This window comes from Rhopilema esculentum, chromosome 13 (assembly GCF_057945365.1).
Source record: "Rhopilema esculentum isolate cy_ngs chromosome 13, ASM5794536v1, whole genome shotgun sequence".
Classification (NCBI taxonomy): Eukaryota; Metazoa; Cnidaria; class Scyphozoa; order Rhizostomeae; family Rhizostomatidae; genus Rhopilema; species Rhopilema esculentum.
The window spans coordinates 6,260,121-6,287,279 of record NC_142827.1 but is presented as its reverse complement, the minus strand read 5'-3'; the positions used below and the strand labels follow the sequence as shown (position 1 = coordinate 6,287,279).

The following is a 27,159-nucleotide window of genomic DNA, read 5'->3' as shown; positions in this document are numbered from 1 at the left end:
GAACGTGTGTCTTATTTTGAGAACGTAGCCCCAGCTGTACTCAGGTAGACCAACTTCCCAATCTTAAGATTATTCATATCAGGTTCATTCCAAAAGACCATTACAGCTATATGTCTTCTCAAATTCCTGGTGACATTGCTTTCGGTCCGGTTTATTCCATGACGAAAGTAGTAAAAATTATTTTGTTATTCGGCAAAAACCATTATATTCTGCTTCGAGGAAACGTAAATACGGAGGATTAATAACAACAAGGTGTCCCGTAAGCCTCCCTGTGACAGCGATTTTGGAGTCGGGTAAAGACATATCCACACATTCGTCACCCTCAACAGCTTTTCAAATATCACTACATGACACTGGAAATGAAAATTTTGTCTGCTTTAAAACTGGTTTCTTGTGAAAATGAGCAAGCAAACAGAATGAGCAGATCACAGAGCAGATTGAGAAAGCAGGAAAAATGAAGCATAAGAAAAAGGAACCATTTGTCAAAACAATCAGATTTGTGGATGTACTTTTTGGCATAGAAGTTGCCAGAATTTGATTTTGATATTGAAATAGCTCAAATGTTTTCAATATGCCTGCTATTTATGTTGTCATTATCCATCTATTTCTGCATCTTGACAAAGAATGAATGTCATATCATAATACAATGCCCATCACAGCCATGCTCTGCTTGTCAGCAACTACTGAGCTTTTGAGACTAGAAAAACCAAAATGGAGCATCAAAATTAATCAAAGCACTGCTCTGTCACAAATTTTTGTCCTAAAAAAATATCTCCTTGACACTCTGCCCTGATTCAGGAAATAAGCCCTAGATTCAGCCTGGTAGTTTCTATCATAGCATTGAAATTTGTACCACTTCAGGTGAATTAAGGTTTTCAATGATAGCCAGAGACAGTCTTTCCTCTCAAATGATCTGTTGCAGATGTTTCAACTGATAAAATTCATGCAAAAATAATGGACAGCCCCTTGTGTTACTCAGTTAGTTTTTCTAATAGCAGGGCACAATTCTTTAAAAAGCAGCTTGCATTGTATACACAACATCACTCAGTTACTGCAGCATCCAAAAACGATGGATAAAACTGACTATGCCATTAGTTTATCAAATCTTATAGTACATCCTCATCTTGGGACTTCACATCACTTAGAAAAGGAGGAAAAATTGAAAGAATTGAGCAGATTCTTTACAATTGATTTGATCATCGTGAAGGTTTTAAATGAAATCATTCAGAAGAAACATTGCTGATAATTTCCCCCTTGCTTCAACTCAAATTGCAGGGGCGGATCCAGCAAAAAATCTGACTGAGTTCCAGGTCAAGGCTAGGGTCTTTCAGGTAATGCATTGATAATTGTGCATAAGACAACATTATTATTCATATTTATGCATTTTGGTACCAGGGGGAGGGGTAGGTACTATCCACTCACTTAATCTAGATTATAGAGTTCTTTCCGACAGAAACCTGTGCCTCTGTGAAGATTTTTTGCAACCCGCTCCCTTTCTAAATACCCGCTTGTTTGTCTTGGATGCCACAGCAAAGTTTTTCCATTTTGTTTTGCTCGCAGTTTGTTATTTTGCTTACGTAGACACCAGCCTATTTTTCAAAATATGGTGTTCCGTCTAACTATAGGTCTCCCTTGCCATCAACGACTGCAATTTAAAATAAAGGTAGTTAATACTCCTGGAAAATTAAATTAACGAAATGGTTTTATCTCAAACGCTTAATAATCTGCTAGAATGCTGCGATGTTCGTGAAAATAAGACATCTGCAGTCGCCATTTCGAATTTAAAGTTTTGCGGTTCTACAACAGACCAGGAATAATAGGTAGCCAATCAACTACTGGCTATTGTACAGCTCTCTTATGAATATGGTAACATTTCCGAGTTCCAGATGCTGTTTTGACTGAGTTCCATCCGTGTTCCAAACAAAAATTTCATTGTTTCAATTCATTCACTTCCGAGGCACAAAAAGTTTATTTCCGAGTTCTAGGATTGACTGCTGTTGTCCTCCACAGCGTCTGGAAAATCGTTTTAAAATCACGACAGAGAAGAAGGAAAGAAAAGGGCGAACGAATTACATCAAACTTGCAATTTTAAGATTTTGAAGAGACTGCGATAAATGTTATAATTACTAGGTTTCACTTTTTTAGTTTAAATATCACTTCTTTCAGGCAACACTATTTTTAGCTATATGTTGGAAAACTGACTGAGTTCTGTGCACCAAGGAACTCACTCTGGATCCGCCTCTGAATTGTCTGGAATACCATGCATTGCTTAGAGATGCAACTGTAAGAGTGCAGAATTAGATTTTGGTTTCAAATAGCAAGAAACTATAGAAATTCAGGCAAAGAGTGTTCAGTTGCACTATTTGTCTATTGGCATCAAAAAATTAGTTGCCAGTTTATTAGCCCATTTCATCATAAAAGTAAATTCTTATTTTCATTACCAAGAAAATGAAAGGTTTTGGGAAATATGTTATATTAAGCAATCAAATGTGAATGCATTTACTTCTCTTAAAGTAAAAGGTTTGATTATCATAACTTTTGGTCTATAAAAATTACTGTTTACTGGTCTTTAATTTAGTGTTTGACACCATCTAGGCAGAGTGTGCACACTTTTAAGGTATAGAACAGGATGGTTTTGAGTTTCTACTCAGAGTTTCATGTCTGATGGGATCACCAGGCAACTATTGAAACTGTTTGTTAGAAAGCAACTGAAAACATCCTGTTCTATAAACCAAAACCAGGTAAATTTTCGCCTATGTTCAGTTCAATGTGAAGTTACTGCAAAATCTCAACCACACCTATCTAGATTTGAGCTCTTTTCATTCTTCATATGGAATAATATTAAGAATGACTATGTAATAATGATCATATATTCACTGAGAATTGAGCTTTTGAGACTAGAAAAACCAAAATGGAGCATCAAAATAAATCAAAGCACTGCTCTGACACAAATGTTTGTCCTAAAAAATTATCTCCTTGACACTCTGCCCTGATTCAGGAAATAGGCTCTAGATTCAGCCTGTTAGTCTCTATCATAGCATTGAGATTTGTACAAAACATTTGTAACTAGCAGCTCATTATTCTTACAATAAGAATGGGGAGTCTCGTGCCAGGGTGGAATCCATGTAAGCTTCAAACCAGATGTACACCAGTAAAAAAAATAAACTGGGAATTTGTTAGTCCATGCCAGATATCTCTCTGGTGTATGTCCTCTTCCTCAGATGAGTTGTACTGACATTCTTCTTTTAGCATGTTATGCAAAATTTTAAAATTTTCAGAAGATAATGAAAAGTTATTCAACATCCCTCTATCTGAAAGCAAAGAGACAAGGTTGGAAGATGACTGACTTCCTTACACACTTGAATTGTAACTAATCCAATTTGTTACCTGGTTTGATGGTGAGGTTGCAGGTTTCATGGTTTAATTATTTATCTTGATATTATTTGGATCCTCCAGGTCACCTTTAAGGCTGCTAAGACCACATTGGAATCTTTGAAAGATGCGCGGGGGAATCTGTTTCATGTCCATGAAAATTGCGCATTTGCAAATAGCACAGATAGATTTTGTGCCGCTGCGACTAATTACCATAAAAACACAGAATGTAACTTTTGGGTATACATTTCAGAGAAAAACATTAGTAGCATCATTAGTGGTGATAAAAACAATATAGCAAAGATAAACGAAATTCCTAAAAATAAGAACCAACCAGGACCCAACCAGATAAGAATAGTTTCCGTAATCCAAAATCTGCTCAAAGTTTGAAAACTTTGTGCAGGGTAATAAATTAGATCATCCTGCCCCATGTGTATTTTACTCCCAGAAATGATAAAAATATCCTTCACATGTTTGCTTTTATTTGGCTTATGTGTGTGCAAAAACCCCCACGCAAGGCAAAAATTCAAATCTGGTGTAAGATAGCTTTGCACACGCTCAAAAGTTTTAGTTTCTCTTCCGAAGTCCAGGATAGTAGTTTGGCAATATCTTGGTTTCCAATTAACTCTTTTGGTACAATTTTCCAACTAATGGTGATTTCCCTACTATCAGTATCGCCAATTAACCAACAACCAACCAAAGGAAACGTATAATTTTGTATCCCCATAGCCGTCCTAAAGAGTCAGTCCAAATTGAACCTAATGTTTTGAAGGGTCCTTTACTTTACCCTTTTTTGTCCTGATCCCAGGTGATCTTGCTGAAAGACCGTGTGTTTCTAGATCAAACACAAAGACATGCACAAGCTTTTTGGCACCTTTAAATGTCATCTCGGCCTTGTTTTCTATGTCGTTGACTTGTAACAGAGAAGAGCTTCTAATAACTCGAACCTCCCGCCATAATCATTACAGCCTCGTTTTCATATTCAGTTTTTTGCTTGGCTTGCATATTTAATTTTATTCTTTGCCATGGAAAACAAAATCAATGCTTTGCGCGTAGAAAACTCCGATAAACCCGGAATATTTTATACCCAATAATCATATAAAGAGAAAAACTCTACAAAGTGACCGAGGTTGAGCCGCGGAGAAAAGCGATAGAAAAAGACGTTTGTCAAAGCTTGGACATCTAATGCGACTACCCCACGAAAGACCAGCAGGAATAGCGCTTGAAGAGGCAACAAGACCAGCCAAGAATATCCATCAATAAGTTGTATTAAGAAAGAACCTGAGAGTACTGGCCTTCTGACCAAAAGAGAGATGGAGCCCTTTTTTCTCCTTATCGCATTATGCTCCCGGCTATAATACTTTTCTGCTGTCAACTTCCTTATAACTCAGCTTTTCCAGAAAAATGGAAAATCAAAAGATGTTTCGCAAAAGATTGCCTTCCTCTTGCATCATAAACAGTCTTTGCCTCGCTTGTTTTCTATAATTTTTCTTTTATTTTCAGTTATGATGAATTTCAGGTAAGTTACATGGTTTAAAGACTCAACAAGTTGGTGTATTTAAAGCCATTCTTCTATCCCCCCCGTCTGCAATAAAACTTTTATGAAGGCGGAAATACATGGAAGAAGAAATCCAAACGTTCTGCTCATCTCTTAAGGGCTTGAGTTCCTATTTGCAAACAGTCGCTGGCTTAGATCCTGTTTTCATAGTTTCATTGTCAAGCAAGATATCCTTATGACCTCTCAATAAACTGGCGGCTTTAACCTTATTTTAAGTACCGAAAAGCAGCTCTTATATGTATTGCCGAGCCATATCGGGAAGATAACCTAGTCAGCACCCAATTATTAATTATAATTAATTTTTCGCTTGTGCAAGAATGCACGATTACAATAAATTATGCACGCAAAATCCATAATTTGTCGCAGTGAAAACCTTAAAGGACTCGAGAAGCACCAGCTGTCTGTACTGTATTCCAATATTTCTCCAAAATTTTGTTCAAAATAGCAGAAGAAGAATCACTAGATATCTACCGTTATAATTAAATTATTAGCATTTATATCTTTCACACATTAAAACTCAGAAAAAGTTGCGTTTATTCGACATTTCGATGAAAGATTTTAAAATTTCAGTCAACAAAAAAGGATTCTGAACTATCTCAACAGTGACCAAGTTTAGAAGATCAAAAACTCGCTGGGTTTTTTTATCAAACGGCTAAAACATTCATTGCCGTAGACAGCATTAAAGCGAAAATTTCTGAACCTTTTAATTTTTTGAAATTCAATAAATGAAAAAAAGCAAAGAAAACAACTGGGTTTGCCTTCTGGAAATCAAGTTAAAGTATCAATATAATGAGAACGAAATTCATTTACTTTTTTCGCATAAGTACACGGCTTTTATGTACTTTTATTCATTCTTCCCATCAGCAATAACTAACAGCCATATTTTCATATTTGTCGAATGATCTCAAAAACAACCGTCCTGTCCTGGAGGGATGTTGGGAAAGGAAACCCAAAGGGGAAGGGGGGGGGGTGGCTAAAGCTACAAATTGTGACATAGAATATGACCAAACAATAGCTCTTTCTCCAACTTGGGGGCTTAGTCCTCCAGCCCACTGCTTCAACCGACACCAGATTCAAGTGGAAAAATCATTGTGCACCGTCGATGTACTTTTATAGCGTTAAAAACTAGAATGTGAAGGATGACATTTGACTCAAGTGGGATCTACTTTTTCCATTGAATAAGTTAATTCACCCTAAATTGCTACATATTCCCAGAAATAGCCATCTGCACAGCCATCCTTTGTAAAATTGGTATCTCCTATTCAGGGAAAATGGAAGCGACTAGGTTTAAGGAGTATTATTTGCAATGAAAATACTAATTCAAATGTATTTTTTGGAGAGATTAAATTTTTTCGTGCCAATGAAGTTCTGTCATTTGAGCATCTGTATTACCACGACTATCTTGCACAGCACTCTTTTCTGTCTGTAAATGCAAGAACATAAATATAGCTGTAGATACAAGCTATTTAGCAATGTTGGTAGTTTTTGCAAAATAATGCTACAAGACAGCTCGTCTTTTCCACATCGGATTGATATTTGAAGTAATATTCAAACTCATCTCTTATAAGAAAACCTTTAATGTTAAGATTAAACACCTCGTGTTTACGAATTTTTAAGAAAAAGAAAGTGTTAAAATTTCCAAAAGTATTAAAAAGCTAGCACAGATGGGCCTACATACAAGCTGCCAAAAGAGAATCATTCCTGTCATTGAAAAGATAAGAGGCCAGAAAACATGACGGTCACTAACAAAAGAAATAATGGTGCCATGCTCAAAATTCCAACTTGATTTCTGAGACATTTTTTCATCTCTAGCCATTTGCTTAGAAAATTTTTATAAAATACATTTGTCAACGATGAAGGAACGAGATTTTGAATATTTTGTTATTTGATATTTTGAATTTGTCGCTGATCAAGCAGTCTCACTGCGCACGCTCATGAGACACAAATTCCTTATGGTAGGCCTTGTCCTGGAATTCCGGAACGAGAGTTATATCTTTGATCATGCATCCCAGCTTTGCGCAGTGCATTTGAAATGTCACAAAGTGAAAAAGCTTCAAGTTAATCATCATTGTGTACTTAGGCTCTCGAGTAACCGACATGTTTTAGCGGTAGCTATCTTTTCACGCGAGGAGAAATTGACTTTGTTTTGTATTTTCATGGAGTACGATATCAGGCCAGTTTTTGAATAATAGTCGCAAAGCATGCCGGTTGCGCAAGAGGCTTTAATATTTCAAATTAACCGACTCACCTTACCTCACCTTCATAATCACCTTCTTATTCTTTATTTGCAAACATAACAATTTATATTTCTGTTGAACGTGAAAAGTTAATCAATCTGAGGTTTGGTAATTAATTAATTTGGTCAAACTCGTTCCATAGCCCATTGTTTTTTAATCGTTTAACCAGATTTTCGCAATAAAATTAGCAGATACTATTTTCAACAGTAGCAACATTCAAAAGTTTGAAAATTCATGGGTGACCTTAAATATATGAAACAACGTTTACCCTCGATGATTCAAAATCTAATATCCAGATTCATTGGTGAATTGATTATTCCTGGACCCACTGATAATGACGCACACAGGCTCCATTTTCGGCAATAATTATGGTGCTACTGATTAATTCCAATATCTAAGTCGATATACCGTCTTTTGACTGGCACCTTGGTAACTACAATGCCTGCCAAAAGTCTTGGAACACTGACGTCATTTTCCAAGGCCAAAATCAATCATCCCCCTCTCCCCTACAGAACAATGTTGGTTTACTATGATTCTTTTGCCCTTCCTTTATTATAGTTCTTTAAATTATCAACATGTTCTGGGGGGAAAGGGGCGGAAGTAGTAATTTTTTTGGAAAAGAAATGAAATATGAGAAATGCAATGCAAATTGCTGGGTGCTCCAAGTACTTTTGGCAGGCATTGTACAGCCTTTACAAAGAATGGCCTACAGTGGACAGGGTGACAGAAAACCTATCCAGGAAGGCTTAAATATAATTATAATTTCTTGGAGTATTTATCTCTAAAGTAAAGTAATTGACAAATATTTTATTTGGTGTATGAGCAAGTGTTATGTTAGATTCGGCTACTTCCTCGCATGTAAAGCTATTTCATTTCATATTCAGATTAAACTATCTAAAAATTCCAAAAATGTATTTAAATACAGTCATAAATATACCACTCTTTAGCCTTCATGCAACTCCAACATTTCAATAAAAAGATGATCAAATTTTATTACTGAAAAAATTCCTCAGCCTATTTTATGTAGTTAGTTCGTACTTTTGATAATTCCGAAACAATTTCGCGATTAAATTCGAGTCATTGACAATTGGCTGTTTTTGGGAACGGTATTATATAATAAATAAAGATAAGGAAGAATTGCAGCTATATTTGTGAAGGAGGACAATATACTTCACACTATCACCTATGAATACTCCACATAAATAACGCTTTAATATATTTTGCAGTTATTTCATTTCATTTATTTAGGCATGATAACCCATCGAGCAATTCTGGTTCACAATGGACCATGCTTCCAAAATAACACAAAAACTAGCATAAAATTAAATAAGCAGTCAAAACATATCTAAAAATATACAATACACTGCTCAATCCCTTCCGACTTCACCTTACCCTACCCACACAATTTTTAATATCCATTTAAAGTACTTTCTTTTCTATTCAGCATTTTCACTTGACTCAAATATTGCACGATAGCTCGGTAAATGAATTAATTTTATTCTGATATTCAATGATTTTGACGAAGCAAGTTTATCTACCAAGATCTCATTCAAACATTTTGACAGAAAATATGGAGATGATCCCCCAAGCACCCTTCAAAATTTCTTAGTTCCTTTGGGAAACGGACAGTTGTGCACACCAATACCCGCATTTTCAAAGAATAGAGCTCAACAGCACTCTCCGAGACCATTAAACACCTTAAATTTAAAAAACATTTCTTTTCTCGAAATTTTTTAAGAAGCAATCTCAGGTTGCTTCCTTAAAGTGCCACAACACATGCCAGATGAACGAACGGATGTCAACAAAGGAAAAAATATTGTAATAAGTTAAAACGTTTTCAGCAACAGAGACTATACATTAAATTTTGACAAGCAAAAGTGTAGCCCTCACGGACGAGAAAGGATGTCATTCGAGCTCTTATATTGGGCAGGCCTTTCTGTTGAGCTTCAACCTATTGCCAAACTGACTCCTTCGAGGGAAACGAGTAAACGATGAAAACTAGCTCACGTTGTTATAGGTTTATTATAAATATGAATTTACAAAAACAGGATACTTAAATTTCAAGCGAAGTAAGCAGAACAAGCTTTTTCTATGAACAATATACAAATATACAAAGTTTCCAAACTTGGACCTAAAAAGTTTCTTGATGCAGATGCAAGACCGCGACGATTTATTACAAGTAAATGAACCATAGACTTAAAAATGAAGAAGACGAGGTAGCTAAAAAGATATAAGATAAAAACACTAAGGGTAACACTAAACGAAATGACAATATTGTTTTGATGTAGGGTGGATGAAAATCAACGAAGTATAAATGCACGTGCTCTAGAGCTCTCAAAACTATTTCCACTAACCTTGGGACTATGGAGTGGGTTCGTCAGAAACTTCCTCTGTCTGCAGAGACAGGAACCTTTTCAAATGATGGCTCAGAGATTCTTTTAATAAGAGAGAAGCCCTTGCAAAAGAGACGGGCCTACTTTTAAGCCTTGAGTTGGACGCCTGCACGAATATAAAGGGAACATTGAGTTTCAATCATCTGTTGAAACGTTCTGGCAAAGTCGCTAGGGAATGTCATTGGGGAATTCAGTTATGAAAACATCCGCCTGGCACATCTCTAGTGAACGTATCTGGCTGGCATATCTCTAGGGATTATTGTACTGCGCCTAAAAAATGGCAACAACTCCAACTTCTATCGAAGGACAACAAGACTAGGCAAAGCTATTGTAGTTAAACAAATGATTTACAAGCAGCGAATAACATCTACTACAAACAAACAAAGTAAGCACACTACAAATGATACAAATATCAATCTTTTTTTGAGATGACAATTTACAGATCAGGCGAATCATTATTCAGCTTATACTATAGTAAAGACAGACATATATTACTGTTTACAATTAACATGTTTGTAAGGTAAAAACTGCTTCTTCCTAAGAGCTTACGTTTTTTTCGCTCATTGATGAAATAGAAATGTACATAAAAAATTTTCTTTGAAGAAAGCAGTGCTAATATGTATTTGAACGGAGCGTCTTTTAAAGTTCTTTTGCACAGATTTTTCTGCCTTTTTTGTTTAGCTTAAAATACATCATTAAAATTTAGACCAGATTATGTCCCAAGCCTTGCATTTTCTTGCTAGAAAAGAACTTAACTTGTTCATTGAAGCACGAATGCTTTCTGGACATGATTTGCACCATTTTTCCAAATGCAACTTTCTCTAATACCTCCAAGGCTCTTTGCTCCCATTTTTGCGATCAACTTTCGGCCTAAGTGATCCCTTGAGCTCTGTGCCCTTAAGCATAGGCCAATTTGCCGGCCTTTTACGCCGTTCACGGTCAGAGTTCTCGTCAAATTCGTTTGCTGTCGACCTGCCTTTCTTGGTTGATGATCTGAGGCGAATGGCGTATTTGCCTTTAGCAACTGGCGGTCTTTTCCTTATCTCTGCGTTGCGTAACTTACTCGACACCGCCGCTGAACATGAGCAGGCAGAGCTGAAGACAGCGGAGAGTTTTTCCATTGCGATTTCCTTGTTTTCACTTCCGTAAAAACCTTTTTTGACAGGGCTACATACACAACCGTCCGATTCTATTTTACGAACTCCAAGACTAGATTCATATTCAAGGTCACTCTCTCTAGGACTGTACTTGTTTGTCTCTTCGGAGAAGGCCTCTGGAACGAAATCATCTAGCGATGGCCTATGTTGGTCTTTAACGCTCAACAGACTAATATCGGCGGTAGATTGTGACTGATTATCTTCCTCATCTCCGTCGTAACCACATAGAAAGCTACTGCTAGCTGAAAAATTACCTATTGGGTCCAATACGTTTTTCTCTTCCTTAAAATGAAAAATCAAGAAGTTGTTTTCCTGTGTACAACAAAGTCTTGGCTCAAGATCTTCGATAAACGCACGCACAGCAGTCAGGTCCGGTATGGGTCGCTTTGCAACTTCCATGAACTTTGGACTGGAGTACCTAGAAAAAATTAAAAGGAAGCTGATAAAGTAATTTTCATGCCTCAAGTTGTATTGCGAAATTTCCTTCTTGGGATATCCAGGTTTCTCGTCTATTGGTATTGGCCAATCTCCTTAAAATCTACTTTCTGAAAATAAACATTTAAGGTTTTGCCAAGAAGCTTTTACCGACAATGAACTTATCACGCAAAAATACAGATTTGAGATTCGCGATTTCGAGTTAAGGCCTAGCGTCAACAAACACCAGACGCTTCTATAATGCCCAAACAATGTTTTCACTTGTGGTCTGCGAGGAGACGCTTCCAAAGAGAAGTCAAACAGTCTGCATATAGGCCACAAACAACGATGTTTGAAAATATAATGTCAAGAATAATTCGTTCTCGTTATTCTCAAACTGAAAAACCACGGAAATTTTTTGGATCATCTCAGAAGTTTCGTAACTTCTAGGAACGGAAAATTATGGCTTAGGTAAACTCAACTGCAAGGAACTGATTGGTAGATGGAAAATGACATGTCCTACACTACAATATCACACTGCCATCTTTAGGATTCAAAGCGAGAGTGGATGCTGTGCGGGGTACACTAATCCACAGGATAAATCTTGTACAGACCGAAAATTACTCATGGTTTGAGAAATAGCAGATGGCTTTATTCCCTCATAAAATCATTGCTTAAGGTCTTATCGGCCTGGAGACAATGACTTCCTAGGTTAACAGATTGATTAATCCAGCCTGGCTTAAACCAAATTTCTCGAATCCTGAAACTTTAGGCAAATCTGTAGGTCTTTAACTGCTTGTAACCAACATACATGGCAAGGAGTTTCTTACTCTGAAATGAATTATAAAGAGGCTCGTTGCACTGAATAATATTAATAATTTCATCATCTGATTTGTTAACCATCATATAAATATAATTAGGTTCTTAATAACCCTTTAAATTGATGTCATAAATAGGATAAAGACTTGATTCGAAATTCAACATGTTCAGATATTTCAAGGAAAACAGCACTGTTTACGACACTTAGTCTTTGAGAAACAAAAAACGTTTATCAATTCAGATTAACTAAATTATAAATCATTGAAGGATTGCAAACTGCGAAATGTTTATACACTTGCAAAGAAAGAATTCTTGTGGATGTTTCCAAAGATCTCCTCACTATAATTCATGGTAATAAAAGCTTAATCAATGACTATCCCTGCATAACGTTTTCAGATGAACGTACCACTAAATGTTTGTTGGTTTGTGATACCGAATTAGCAGTGGAACTGTTCTTCCTTGGCACTTCGCACTTTGAAAACTCTTGGAGCGTACAGATAACACTAACAACAATAAAGTCCGTAACAAACTTGGTTTAAGATAAAGGGAAAGGGCAGTTAAGATATGTTATCATCTTTTTGTAGTTAAGAAGAAAATTAGGTTCATATCTACTCGGCTAAAAATAGAGAGGATCTTGCATTTATGACAAGGAAGCTATTTAAAGAGTCGATGCTAACAATGAGCCTTTGCGAGGGTACAAATTATCCAGGCAACAATCCAAACAATGGCAGTAAACTTCTACTGATTAACCATAATTGATTTCAGACTGTCTGAAAATGCATTATGGGATGCTTGCGTAGCGCAATGGCTCATTGCTAGCAATGAGTCTTTAACGCTTTTTATAGAGGTTAAATGTGGTTGAGTTATTAAACTGGACCAAATAACGCGCACACTCACCTATCTCTTGCACCAGAAATTTGATGTTCCCCATCAACAACCACAGACTTATCCAACAGACTAAATAATAAAGACCATTGTAATGTTTTGAAACAAAATGACGGAGCGGCAGAGAGTATGATCTCGGCAAACGGTAAAACGAATCTTTAGATAGTTATAAGGTTGCGAATAAAAAGTTGATGTTAGGTCATCCGGACTTTTGTTGGGGGACCGAAACATGTTTGAATTAAAGCAAGAACTAACTAAGAATTTAAGCATTGGAAAAATTTGATCTATCTTATAGAGTAATTATTTGCCCTTTTGAAGGAATATGAAAAATAACATCGCGAATGATAAACAAAAATGCAGTAATGATGATTACAGGTTGGAGATTTACAAAGGGTTGCATACTTACCATCTTGAAAGCAAAAGTCCAACACAGTTGGCAAGATCCTTAACTTGATAACCAGTGAATTCCATCATGTAATCAGGCCAGATATCAGCTAATAAAAGAAGAGTTACCTGCAGTTAGAGGGCTCAATCTTATCCTATTCAAGACAAAAGGAAAAAAATAATAAAAAGGCCTTAAACGACATAGAGAAAGGGAGGGACAAATGCAAGAAGTAAAAAGTAATGCAAACAATGATAAAGATACGAAAATATCGCAAATGACGTCACAGCAACAGTATCTTCCCAGGATAACTGGTATAATGATGCAGTCCTTTGCAGGGAGCCAGAGAGAGGGCAAATGTCTTTCATTAGCTTTTATTCACATAACATAACATGCGACATGGCCTTTTTACACAATTAGATACTCTTATTTAGGGAGAAAACTTTTCTTGTATCTCCAACAAATCACGCCAAAATATTTCAAGAAGGCCCTGGTCGCACTCGCTAAGCCAAAAGATTCTGATTTCCAAGAAATCTTCCCCGTGCACAAGCTTATGAAGAAGTTGCGCGAACTTTTAGGTTAAGGTTGAAGGATAATATTGAAATGCGCTGATTATCTGCGATGCGATCAGGGCCCTCGTTGATAACAGAACTCCGTGTGTTGAAGAGGTTACCCTGTCTAAACATTGTCATCATATTATTATCTCCAGATAAACTTTCACCCCTTGATTGTTGAATGAAAGTGCATAATTAAAAAGTATGCGAATTTCATTCTCAACCTCTAGGCACCCCTTTTCGGGTTTTTCGGCTTCCATGGAACTCCCTACACCGTTCATATGTAATAAGGGGACGCCCCTAAAAACGTTTTATGATTATAAAGGCTTATCCAAGGCAGCCATTATCAGCGATTTCTGTTACAAGCGCCTGTAATGAAAACTCTCTCTGTGATGGTGGAAATATGGGAATAAATTCAAATTAAATAGAAATGATTAGAAATAATGGTAAGATAGAAAACCATCAGATAAAATCGCCAAGACGAACAGAGAGGCAATTACCTGACCCATTTACAATATTTGTAAGCATTGTCGCAGCAGCAGCAATGAGTGATGGCTTGAATCTTCAAAAGAATAGGGGCAATTAATCAGCAGAAGCTGAATAAATAAACCACATTGTACAAAAAAATGCGATTCTGCTATCGGGCAGCATGTCTATTGTATGATATTTTCCTAGCCTTTAAACGTGACTTTGAAAAAAGCAAACATGTTCCGTCCAGTATCAGAAACAAAACTCATCCCCAAAGAGAACAGCCACCTCGGTTCTGCAGATCTAAAAGTACAACTAAAATATGCAATTCCGCTATCGGGCAGCATTTACTGGAAGACCCAGATTGTGCAAAAAACTATAATGGATTCGGATTATTGGTAAAGCCCGATCGTCGTTCCACCTAGCAGTTTTGGAATCTATCTACATAAGCACGAAAAAGCCGCTATTGTGTAGACAAAAGGAGTTCGTTTTCACCTTAGGACTCTATTGGTAACATTCTCAATAGGCAAGCGGCACTGATTTGTCAACCTCAACAGTCATGTGCTCGCGCTTCTGATTGGCCTATTTCGATCCACAACTGGGTATATATATTTCCTAGCGTAGACCTTTCGATCTATGTTCTGTAGTTTTGAACGCTAAAGAGTGTCAGACGAAAAGCTTTAGTTTACTCAAATGTTTGCTTTTTTCAAAGCCATTTTCAAGTTTTGTACCACCAAAAGATTGTTATTACTGTTTCGTAAAATTAGTGCGGATCTAATTTGATGGAGTTTTGTTTAATTTTGATGCAAAAAAACCTAAATATTACTTAACTAATAAAAAATTCAAACATGAAGTTATCAATGATATTTGAGGATTTCTTTGGTTAGTTTTAGCAACGATTTACTTTTTAACTAAAGTGACAGCTGATTCTAGACATATATAAATAAGAAAAAGAATTTTTGTCTCTTATCTCAGAAATGGGATTGTATGACCCCTTTCTGTACTCCAAAAGATTCTAAGATCAGTAATTTAATCTTTCGAGAATTTCAGAAAACTTTACCAAGCCTAATAAATCATGTTTTATTGTAATCCGTGGATCACAATTGAAAGAAAAACACTCAAAAGATAGCAGATAAAAATGGGTTCGGTGATAGACAAGCCATCATCGCGGACAAGCTCAAGGGTCAGCAAGCAACTTGGTTGGAGAACTGAACGACGAATCCAGGTATCGATGTGGGCATCTCTGTAAAAACTAGTTCTTGCTCAAAAACTGACATGTCAGTTTTTGAACATGTACACTTATCACGTAAAAATTTGCCAAGCAACACGAGCAAACTTGACACGAGCAAACCTGACACGAGCAAACAACAATTTTAAGTTCAAGAAAAAATTATTCGTTTAGATGAGGCTGAACAAGAACAAACACTATTCACTATGTTACTCATGGGCAGAACAACAAATAGAGATTTGCCCAACCTTTCCACCCTTCTTCTTACTTAAAAGACATACAGACATTTTCAGATAGTTCGCAACGGACTAATGCCAAAAACATATAAAAAGTGAACATAATCTTAATCTTAGACGATTAACCAACTTCTTCAAACATTTCCCGTCTTTTTCAGACAAAAATAATATTAAAAATTTACTCTACTAAACATTCAAGTTTCTGCATTTTGTTTTTGCTGTTATTGACTTTATAGACAAAATATATTTCTTGCATTATATCCATACTCTTAACGGCAATTTAACTGCCCTGCTAATAAGAGTTTTTCATTTATCTGTTTTTTTGCAATAAAAGGATTTGATCTTCTTTATACAACAGTGAAGTTATTCTCTTTTCTTAATGAAAGCGGCTTCAGAAATTTTAGACGCAAAAGAACTTTAATCGAATTAGACTGAATTAAGTCTTGACTACAAAACCATTTATTTTCAGATTATTTTTCAGCAAAGGTCAGTTAGATTACAGTTGGAGCTATTACTTTTTAATGCGATAGGTGACTACTCGGACAGGCAGCATTTAACAATTAAAGACTAAATTTTTAGTTGGCTAAAATCATTAGTTTTCGACAAGTATGTTAGATTTTCGAAAAATACATTTCTTATCCATATAAACCGTTTTGATGACCGCAAAAGAAAAATGCATTATAAGATGACGTCACTACAGTATTGCTTCGACATTTGCAATTAAGAAGTCTTGTAGGCCAAGGAATATCAATTTTGGTTGACAATTGAAAACAAGTTCAATCAAATCACTTTGGAAACATTTGCATGAACTGGAGAATTGAACGTGATTAAAATGAAACAAACGAAAGCATCAGATAAAGACATACAAATAAATGGTTTTCGTTCAAGTAGCACGGGTCGGGTGCATCATGTTGCTCATGAAGGTGTCTCCGAAACAAACCTTAAAACGTCTATGATGCATTCAAAACCCATGCATGAAAAACAGGAAAAGATATTTACCTTCCAAAGTCGCAGAATTGCAAAGATGAGTCCAGTACATAATTTAAGAAGTACTTGTTGTATTCATCAAGCTGAAGGAAAAGAAAGGAAAGAAATTTACCAAATAATTCAGGTTTGAATAGGCGGTGCTAGAATTCGAGTCAATGTAAAAACGAGAGCATAATATATATGTCCATAATCGAGAACGTGGAAACTCTCTTTTTAGAAAACTGTTATGCTCTTTCTTGGGATGTCCCTGTCAGGAAAACTACTTGTCCTGCAATATTAATCCTTGTAATAACAAATTCATTAAAAATTATCTTGAAATTAGTCTCATAGGACGCAAGATTTTTAGATTAAATTAAATATGTCAATAATAGAGAAATTCAGGGATGTTTAAATAGATCGAGCTTTCTGGAACACTTGAGGATAACTTTGGAACACACTGCCTAGAGATAAGCTATGTTAAAAATGCTTGACTTGGACAATGAGTAAAGGAAACACCCAGTTCTATATACAGAGGAGATCTTTTGCAAGGTTTTTACAATAAACGCAGACGATTTTATAATCTGGACGAAAAATCATGACATATCTACTTTTCTATATGATTTTGCATTCCCCTTGAGCTTTTCTCTATACTTTCAAACCCGCGAACCGGTTTACTCAAAATTTGTTCATTGCTCCCTCTGATGTTCGAGCCAAATAATTTTTCAGAATTGCTCAACCTCCTCTAAACAAACGAAAAGCTCTTTTCCTTTGCTTTGCATCATTTTCCACTCAGAATAGATGTTTGATGTTTGAAATGACCGAAGTTACTTTACGACAATCTTCCACGACAACAAGATCAGAAAAATTAATGAGTAATTTAAAAAAGATTAACTAAATCATTAAACTCTGAAAAATTGTCTTTTGATGGAAAAGTGAATGATTTCTAGTAATTACTACATGGATTTGATCTATTTTGGTATGACCCAGGATACCATTTATGTTTTGTTTTACTGTCGTACAGTCTCTTCTCGTCTTCGCTTAGCATTCGCCAAGCGAAGTTATCAATCGCCAAAGCGAAGCATTCGCCAAGCGAAGCAATCAATCGACATCAATCATTCAGTCGACATCAATCATTCAATTGAAATCAACCAATCGCAGGCAATCACCAAAAAGCGCTTAAACAGAAATAAAACAAACCTTTGCTAACGTGCTCATTATCTCCCCATAATGATTCGTGTTCATTCTTACAAGCTGGCCAGAAAGCGCACCAATAATCTCAGCAAGCATTCTGAAATGTCAAGAGAAACGATTGAAAAACCTAAAAAAATTTCAAAAAAAATACAAGAAATATAAACTACAAACATCAACGTAAAATCAATGACCCAATGTCAAACAATGTCAATGGCCAAATTAGAGCATACAGCATTCTCATTATGACTGGCTTCAAAGTAAAAAAGAACAATACAATTAAACTAACGGAGAAATATTAAACCGCATCTATTTCCAGGCACCGCGGAGCAGGGTGGCTGGGGGGGGGGCTTTAGTTCCCCATTTTTTGCAACACTTCCATAAACAACCAGTAAAGCATTCTTTTATACGGTTTTAGCCCCCCCTTGTCATTCTATATCCTTTCTTTGGTGCCTACGTATCTAGATACTTGAATGTAAATTCGAGGTATATATAATATCTGCGCTTTTGTTGATAACAGTACTTCCTTGTACAGATAAGGCATTACCCCGTATAGAAATATGCATGAATTACCATGATACGTTATAAGGTCGATTTGTGGCCCTGAATGCTATTCGTACTAAAAGAAACGAAAACTGGTTATGCACCTCACAACTTCATTGTATTCATACGTGCTGTCCGTTAGCCATGCAGACTCTCTTATTGTTAGAAGACTAGATGAACAGTTAGAGAATGCCCTGTTAAAGAACAAGCACATAGAATTTATAAGCATTAAAGAAGAATCTCAACTGAAACGCATTGATAAATAACGTTAATTTTCAGCCAACCCCTCCTTGCCCCCTGCCATCGAGAGAATTTTGGTTTAAATTAAAAAATTAAAAAAGGGAACATCTTTATGTCTATTGTATGATCTAGCCTTTAAACGTGACTTTGAAAAAAGCAAACATGTTTCGTCCAGTATCAGAAACAAAACTCATCCCCAAAGAGAACAGCCACCTCGGTTCTGCAGATCTAAAAGTACAACTAAAACATGCAATTCCGCTATCGGGCAGCATTTACTGGAAAACCCAGATTGTGCAAAAAACTATAGTGGCGACATGTTTCGGATTATTGGTAAAGCCCGATTGTCGTTCCATCTAGCAGTTTTGGAATCTGTCCGCATAAGCACGAAAAAACCGCTATTGTGTAGACAAAAGGAGTTCGTTTTCACCTTAATACTCCATTGGTAACATTCTCAATAGGCAAGCGTCACTGATATGTCAACCTCAACAGTCATGTGCTCGCGTTTCTGATCGGCCTATTTCGATCCACAAATGGGTATACATTTTCCATCCTGTTCTTATGTAGTCTTTGGCACCATCTGTGTTATCTAAAAGATGTTGACCGATGGCAGAATCACTTGTTTCAATGGTGTTTCTAGACCTACATGATCGAGGAGGCTGTTTTCTTTTAGGAATAGTTTTGTTTCTTATGTTGGAAGGAACATGCTGTTTTATCCAATCCCCCAATCTTTAGGTTTTGCGTCCTACACTGGCATGAAAATTTATAAACAATGTAACTCTTTTGGGTGGTAGGAACGCAATACTTTTAAATGGATGGAAGGGCTCTCCTTGTGATGTAAACAATTCGAGGATTGACAGCAAAGAAACATTATGTGATGGCTTGTTTAATCTTACTTTCGAGTCGCAAGGAAGTGTAACCAATTGATGGTAGTTTAAGAGGAGCGTCACTCGAAAAAGCTTTTAGTATGTTGTAAAATTTTTGCTTTCTTAAAATCAATTTCGTACCGCCAAAAAATTTGTAACCTTTAACAATCTTCTGGGGGGAAGTCAGAGAAAAGTCAAATGCAGACAATAGCCTTTGCTCGCACTTTTGTTCTGATAAGTAAACTTACATTAGTATGATGTAAATACTTACTTTGAGGCTAGCACAACGCATGAAATTCCTATCAACTGAAGCTGTTTTCGCGTGACTGTCCTTCTTAGCAGATACCTGTCCAGGCAATCCACTGCCATGTGCAATGCCTCTGAATCTATGCTTTTGACGTCACAGACTTCGTGCATCCAGTTGACCAGAATACACCTTTAACAAGTGAACAACGCTTCAAATTAACCTCAAAGCAATAATGACACATAGTTGTAATCGATGATATCAGTTTCACATTGTACAATATATTCTGTGGTGGGAAAATGCGTGTCTCTAATAGGAACAAGCCAGTCTCGATTCAAAATATGATGAAAACTTAGAGAAAAGGGTGTCACGCAAATAGTGAAAAATGATCTATTACCTACGAGAAGCTATATTATTTGTTCCAGTTTATAAAGTATACAAGCAACCTTGATTCTGTTATTATAATTACTGTTATTTTTCACTAGACTTTGTAAACAGCCCATTTTCGATAAGTACGTACTCTTCTTGGGTCGTGTCTAGTACAGAATAGATATAGTATTGTAATGCCGTAGTATACGAATAAAATTTAATTGAATTTGATTGAATGCTGTGAATGCAACGAAAGGTAAGTTCTGTCCATAAGCCTGTTTACCCTAATGCGTATGTGTATATGATGCATTTTCTCATTGTTTCAGACAAGTAGATAGAATAATAGTCTTAAACAAAAGGAATCTAGGTCCGTCTCCATAACAAGATTACAAAATGTTATTATGTATTGTTTCGCATTTATGAGCAAAACTTTGAATAAAAAAAATCGTCAGGTGGCAAATTCTAAAGGATTAGGTCCTTGACTTGACAAAAATTCTAAAATGCAAGAGAATGAAATTTAAAAATGGCTTTGAAAAAAGCAAACATTTTAGAACATACTCTAGCTTTTCGTCTGACACGCTCCAGAGAATAAAACGTCAGAACATAGATCGAAAACTCTACGCTAGGAAATAGAAATAGAAACGCGAGCACATGACTGTTGATGTTGCGTTTCTGATGTGCTCGCGCTGCTCGTTGGCCTATTTCGATCCACAACTGAGTATATAAAATTCCTAGCGTAGACTGACGTTTTATATTCTGAAGTGTGTCAGACGAAAAGCTCAAGTAAGTTCAAAAATGTTTGCTTTTTGAAGACATTTTTAAACTCTGTACCACAAAAAGATTATTTGGAATGAAATTCAGCATACCTCATATTTTCATTGATGGTCGAGTTTGTTGTTATTGTCATCCTGTGAACATTCGATGGACTGCACTGTTGCATTACCTTGGGGAAAGTTACAACTCTACGGTTACAAAGGGTGGAATAGAGCCTTACAAAAAATGTATATATAGTTAACACACTATTTGATACAACATAAGAGCGACTTGCAGATAGCAGATAGCAGATAGCAGAGAGAGAGAGAGAGAGAGAGAGAGAGAGAGAGAGAGAGAGAGAGAGAGAGAGAGAGACAAAGTGCAATTTCGATGTCTTTGGAAACATATCTTTTGTAAGAGGGTGACAGATGAAAAGAACATCTATTCAAAATGATAATTTCAAAAATGTGGGATATGCTGTGGTTGAACGTTTCTTCCTATTCATCTTCCCTTTGTTTTGGCCTTCTAAGGGCAAATGGGTAAATATGAAATGCCAAAAATGGATTTATTACCTTGAAATGTCTGAAGTGAATTTACTTCATCACATGACCTAAGCTGGATAATTTAGAATTTTAAGCATGTTTTCTCTACTGTTCCATATTTTGACGAATAACTGTTTTACTTTTATTCTACATGTATAACAGGACTTTTGCAAGATCAAGTCTAACTTTCGTCTCCACATCAAACAATTTCTTACCTAATTGTAATCAGCCCTCAGGTGTGCTCTAAGAACATAAAAAAATATAATTCAAAACGATATATACCTTTCTGAAATAAGCCACTGCTGTTTTCCTGTTTGCATCTCCATACTGGTGTTGAGCATACTCCTTACACAATTCAATAGTGGCATCAAAATGACCTTTAGATGCAATGTCTTGCAGTTGTCGCATATTTTCTAACTTCACACCAGCATCGTCATCATTGCTGATCTTTGCAATTCGGTCTTTATAAAGTTCCCACTTGGAAAATGAGCATCCCATATTAGCTGCCTTTGTGAAAAACTCTTGTGACTTTTCGTCCAGGGTATTTTCTTTTAAAAGGTAAGTCCTTCCAACATTGTATAGAGCTGGCCTGGTTGCCTGTTTATAAAAAATACATACACAAATGAAAAAAACTAAAAGCCATTACAACTGCTGCAATGACAACAGAAATACCAAATTTTTGTATAAACAAAAATTTGAGCATCTTGACAGTCTGGCTTCTTTTCCCCTCAGCCCCATAAAAGCAAACTCAACATTTATTGTCTGTGAGTAGAAAGTATAAACTAACAAAAAACGCTTTGCAGAAGAATGTTTTTGTAGCCCTTGTTTGTTTGTTTTTTCTAGCAAAAATATTTTCATAATGTATACCAAAAATTCCCGAAATAGCCCCCTGGGGTCTAATGTATTTTTGAAATTTTTGGATGGAGGGTTATTCGGCGGGGGACTTACACAAGGGGGGCTTTTAAAAATTACAATAGACATCAAGAAGACATTATTAAAAGACCTCATATATTTTAGTAGGAAATTCTTTTTTAAGTTTCAATTCATTATTACCAAAAATATGAATTTTTGTGATAATTCAATAAAACACCAAAGGCAACCTCAGATGACAAAAATCAACAAATTGAGGGGAGCCAACTGGAAGATTTACGATAGAAGTAGGTGCTTACTCAAGGGGGGGGGGCTTATTGACAGTTTGTAGTTCTAGGGAGGGGGCTTATCCAGGGAAAGGACTTGCCCTTCAACTCTATCTATATGTATTCAAGGATGTTTCCCAAAAAACCCTAAATCACTTTGCTGCCAAAACTGTGTTTACCAAGCATTATAACTCTTTGTTTCAAAAGACAATCATCATCTATGTACTGTTGGTTCCTTAGAATTTATATATATAAAGAATTTAACTTTTTATATAGACATTGAATTCAAGCTGTTTTCAACATAGGGAACCTAATTTCTTAAATTTTTTTTATCAAACTGAAAGCCTTCTAAGGTACCTCAGTTGTATAAAGAGCGTATAACAAGAGTGTCTGCATCTCACAAAAATAAAATACAAAAAAATTCCCCAGTTTTAAACACAATAGAAATTAACCAGGGGCTTACTTTAATTCTGATGGTTAGCTGTTTAAGTGGTACCTGACCATATAAGAATACTATAAAAGTGGCAATATTGACTACTGAAAATATCTTACAAGTGGCAATAAAAGACAGTTGGCTACTGACCTCATCTGAGTTGCAACCCTCTTCTATCTTGATCAACATGCATTCCTTCAGGCATTTTCTAACTCCACCTGGGTATGCCCAAGGAGGTCTTATAAACATCCAAGTGACAGGAAGCTCTGGTGCAATTATTTCATCAATTCTAGTGAAGTAGTTTACAGCTTTGGTTGCATTTTCTAAAGACGTCTTTATACATTTTCTCACACCTGCTATAAAAATACCAAAAGATAGAGTTTCAGTATGAAATATATATGTATAAAACAAATAAAAACTTGTGTTTACCATACAATCCAAAGGGCCTTAGAGTTAATAAAGAAAAGCACAATCTAAGGATATCTAACTCAAAGAAAAAATGACCCACAAGTTCATATATATAGAGTATGCCATATTCGGGAAAGCATGTATATATATCTTGAATAAACCAAAATACTTAAAAATATTTTGCAAAAAAGATATTATATACTTTAAATCCTCGAACAAGCCCCCACGCTTGAATAAGTCCTCAAGCTTGAATAAGTCCTCAAGCTTGAATAAGTCCTCACGCTTGAATAAGTCCTCAAGCTTGAATAAGTCCTCAAGCTTGAATAAGTCCTCAAGCTTGAATAAGTCCTCAAGCTTGAATAAGTCCTCAAGCTTGAATAAGTCCTCAAGCTTGAATAAGTCCTCAAGCTTGAATAAGTCCTCACGCTTGAATAAGTCCTCACGCTTGAATAAGTCCTCAAGCTTGAATAAGTCCTCAAGCTTGAATAAGTCCTCAAGCTTGAATAAGTCCTCAAGCTTGAATAAGTCCTCAAGCTTGAATAAGTCCTCAAGCTTGAATAAGTCCTCAAGCTTGAATAAGTCCTCACGCTTGAATAAGTCCTCACGCTTGAATAAGTCCTCATGCTCAAATAAGCCCCCACCTAAGAAATCATTTTTGCAAATAAGCATAATTGCAGAATAATATGTTATTTTAAGAAAGCCCTCACAGGACAATGGCCTATTTGCAATTTTCAAATTTAATTAATTGAGAAAATTATGTCGTTTTTATGTTGACCTTTGAGGAAAAATACTAAACTTTGAAATAAGCCCCTTCCCTTGAATAAGCCCCCCTCCTTGAATAATTCAATTTACATAAAGTCAAAGTGCAATTCACCAGTAGACAACTCAGGTCATGGCTCCAAACTGATAACCAACTGAACAGTCTAACATTTAAATTCAGTGCACATAGGTTCTTGTTTTATGGATTTTTTATAACAATATCAATCCCTAGAAAGAATAAGTACAATATTTACCTTTAAAATTATAAATATACAATGAAACAAAAGCAAGTTTTGCAAGACATTCAATATTTCCACTCTCAGCAGCTCTGGAAAAAATAATGTAAATATGACAACAATATATACATGAATAAGACATTACAGTATAAAAATTTGAGAATTATTACTCAAGTTGCTGCCTTTAATGTATAGAAACCTCTTGTTAGGATAAATCAAAAAGGAGAGGCTGCTGATGTTATTCTGCGAAGATAGGATTTGTAGGAGAGGTTTGAGTGAAATCCTGATTTTAGATATATATAGAATCAATTCAAAGATAAAGGATAATTAAGCAAGGCAATATATTTGAGTAGAAAATTAGATGATATAATCATTTACCTTTCAAAAGTTTTAAGGCTTTTTGAATTTGGCCACTTTGATTGAAATGAAACTTTAGCCCATGTAACAGGAGACTGGTCAATTATATTGTGATAGTATTTGGAAACCTATCAAAATTTAAAAGTTGATTATTCATCTGAATTGCTTAAAAATGTTTATTTAAGTACAAACAAAATACAAACATTATTATACAAACAAAACATGCAAAATAGATTGATGAAAATACATTTACAAGCAAATTTTTAAAACGGGTTGACTCAGTTTACACTAAATGCAAGCATAACAGCTGGTTTAAAACACACATTTTTTATAAAACAACTCTTACAAAAAACATCAGGCTGAGATTTGCCCAAAAAATAAGAATAACAAAAGAAACAAGTCAGGCTAAAATTTAATTTTCTCAAGAAATAAAATACTAGCAAAAGTTAAATAATGATAAGAACAGCAATGGAAAACAAAAAGTAATAAGCAAAATAGAATTTTATTATCAAGCACATGTTATGCCAAGACACTACTATGCATTGGAAATTCCTTTACAAAAATAAGAAACAAAGTAAAGAACATGTGGGACTAGAAATATGCGAAAAAAATAAAAAATTCCAGGTAGAAACTGAAGCAAAATGTTCTTATAAAAGAAACACTTCCCAAATTCATGCTTCTGATTCCCAGTCCTTAATAAAATCCATTTTCTTGGATTGTATATACTAGAGTAAGCCATTGTAGGACCTGGTTTCAAGTGTGAGGCTTTGGGAGCAAGCCTTAGTGCAACTAAGTAAGTTTACCACAACATTTCATTAAATCAGGTCATTACTGAGATTATCATTATATAAAACTCCAGTAAAAAAAATTGAATCAAAGAAATGAGGTGACAAAAATTAAATTTATTCAAGATTCTAAACAGCCTGGTACCTGACTAATGGAAAGAAGGTCTTTCAGAGAAAGGTATGAAATAATATTCAAGATAATCTCCTCTGGCAAATCAGCAAATCTTGTGTCTTTCTTTGGGGAAATTTTCTTTGCCGTTCTGACTCTTGATCTGCATTGGCAACACTCCTTTGTGAGCTCCAGGCTTTGCCTTCTCCTTCTTCTTCTTTTAACAACAAGACTACCATACTGCCTCTCCATTCGGACTGCAGATAGAAGTATAGCAACAACGTTATTCATAGGTATCTAAAGTAGCCGAGGCGGCTGGGTAGGGAAAAGCAGATCTGGGAAGACAGGGGGTGGGTGTAAACCAGAAAAGCACAATATGGTTGATTGACATATAACATGTACTAAATCCCAAACATTTTTAAGGGCATCGAGCATTATCAAAAGAGTGTAAAAATATTTACTTATACATCTCGTCCTCCAATATAAAAAACCGGATCCCCTCGATCGTATCTTGGCTTTTCTTGTTTTGGGCCAATTAGAAATGGTGCAAACCGTTTTCCGATTTCCCATTGCTCTTTTAGTTGATCTATCTTTACAAAAATTGTTAGCTCTTACCGGATAGCCGAACTTGCTGATTTGTTTCATTTTTTAAATCCTGCTGAAGATAGATATATATTCGAAGAGTTTGCACGTGCACATATCATTTAAACTAACGCAGGGCGCGCACTTCACCATTTTTAGGCCAGTTGTATGCCACTTGCAATACACAAAAAATATGGGACGTTGCTCAATAAAACTTAACAAAGCGCAAGATTCAACAAGTACAAAACTCACCTCTGCCCATCCTACGAATAATCAAATCTAAACTATAGTTGGAGCTTCTAGATTGATTATAAGGCTAAAAGCGCCACATTCCACGAAGGTTCACTATCGAAGCTCGTGTTCTGTTCTTCCATAACTGATACATTCGGCCAATACATCATTGGTCAATTTCATATCCATTCAACCAATCAGAATGCGAGATCCTTTATATTGTTGCTGTTGTTGCAAGATTTGTTGTTGTGTTGGAGCCAGCATTCGAAGAAATATGCTCCTTCGCATATCCCGCAACTGGCACTCACTGAATTAAAATAAGAATTGACACCATTTTCATTTGATAAACTTGAAGACAATTAAATGAAATTTTATCAAAGTTAATCTAGAATTTTGGTTGATTTTTTGTCGATTCACTTTTGTTGTTGCTCATGTATCGATCATTTACCGATGGCAGTCTGTTGCGGCATGCATCATGACTTCATCATCGAGGTTAAACGCAATGTTAGCCGTGGTTGAAGTTTCATAAGCAACGATAAGGGCCAAGAAAATTTTGGGGTGGGGGATCTCTAGACAAATTGCCTAATTTTTATGGTCGTTTTTTCAACTTTTATATCATACCTTGGCAAAAAGTGTGATAACGAGCCATGCCAGGCGATGCCAGAACGAAGGGGCAGAGGTGGAGCAGCTACGTGTTTGTCAGAGGTTTGCC

General features: G+C 35.9%; 1 protein-coding gene and 1 long non-coding RNA gene across 4 annotated transcripts in view; both read right to left on the bottom strand.

Annotated features, from left to right (window-relative positions):
- The window catches only part of LOC148958613 (uncharacterized), a 47,545-nt gene extending 46,845 nt beyond the window's left edge, over positions 1-700 (bottom strand). Inside the window, exon 1 of the long non-coding RNA XR_016144549.1 lies at positions 576-700. This is a non-coding gene — a long non-coding RNA (uncharacterized LOC148958613). The remainder of the gene's footprint in view (positions 1-575) is intronic.
- LOC135692224 (cyclin-F) lies at positions 576-26,595 on the bottom strand. Of its 3 annotated transcripts, XR_016144547.1 has the most exons (17): positions 26,469-26,595; positions 25,671-25,891; positions 24,762-24,868; positions 24,402-24,475; positions 23,131-23,336; positions 21,694-22,008; positions 20,983-21,059; positions 19,775-19,939; positions 18,505-18,594; positions 17,867-17,957; positions 16,703-16,773; positions 14,272-14,333; positions 13,242-13,329; positions 12,848-12,907; positions 9,522-11,135; positions 1,423-1,645; positions 576-697 (listed from the first exon to the last, which is right to left on the bottom strand). XR_016144547.1 is itself a non-coding variant. In XM_065210299.2 (15 exons), exons 1-15 carry the CDS (start codon positions 26,476-26,478, stop codon positions 10,382-10,384), a joined length of 2,391 nt encoding a protein of 796 aa, XP_065066371.1. In that variant the 5' UTR covers positions 26,479-26,595; the 3' UTR covers positions 9,171-10,381. The 3 variants fall into 3 exon arrangements, 2 of the variants coding, with proteins under 2 accessions (XP_065066371.1, XP_088968396.1); XM_065210299.2 differs by lacking the exons at positions 576-697; positions 1,423-1,645 and having other exon boundaries at positions 9,171-11,135; XM_089112270.1 differs by lacking the exons at positions 576-697; positions 1,423-1,645 and having other exon boundaries at positions 9,171-11,135; positions 23,131-23,333.
- Between the last annotated feature and the right edge of the window lie 564 nt (positions 26,596-27,159).

Coding starts and splice junctions, on each gene's coding strand:
- LOC135692224 (XM_065210299.2), bottom strand. Junction 22,009..23,130: donor AGGGTTGCAACTCAGATGAG/GTCAGTAGCCAA, acceptor TTTTATAAACAG/GCAACCAGGCCAGCTCTATA. Junction 17,958..18,504: donor GAATACAATGAAGTTGTGAG/GTGCATAACCAG, acceptor TTGACATTTCAG/AATGCTTGCTGAGATTATTG.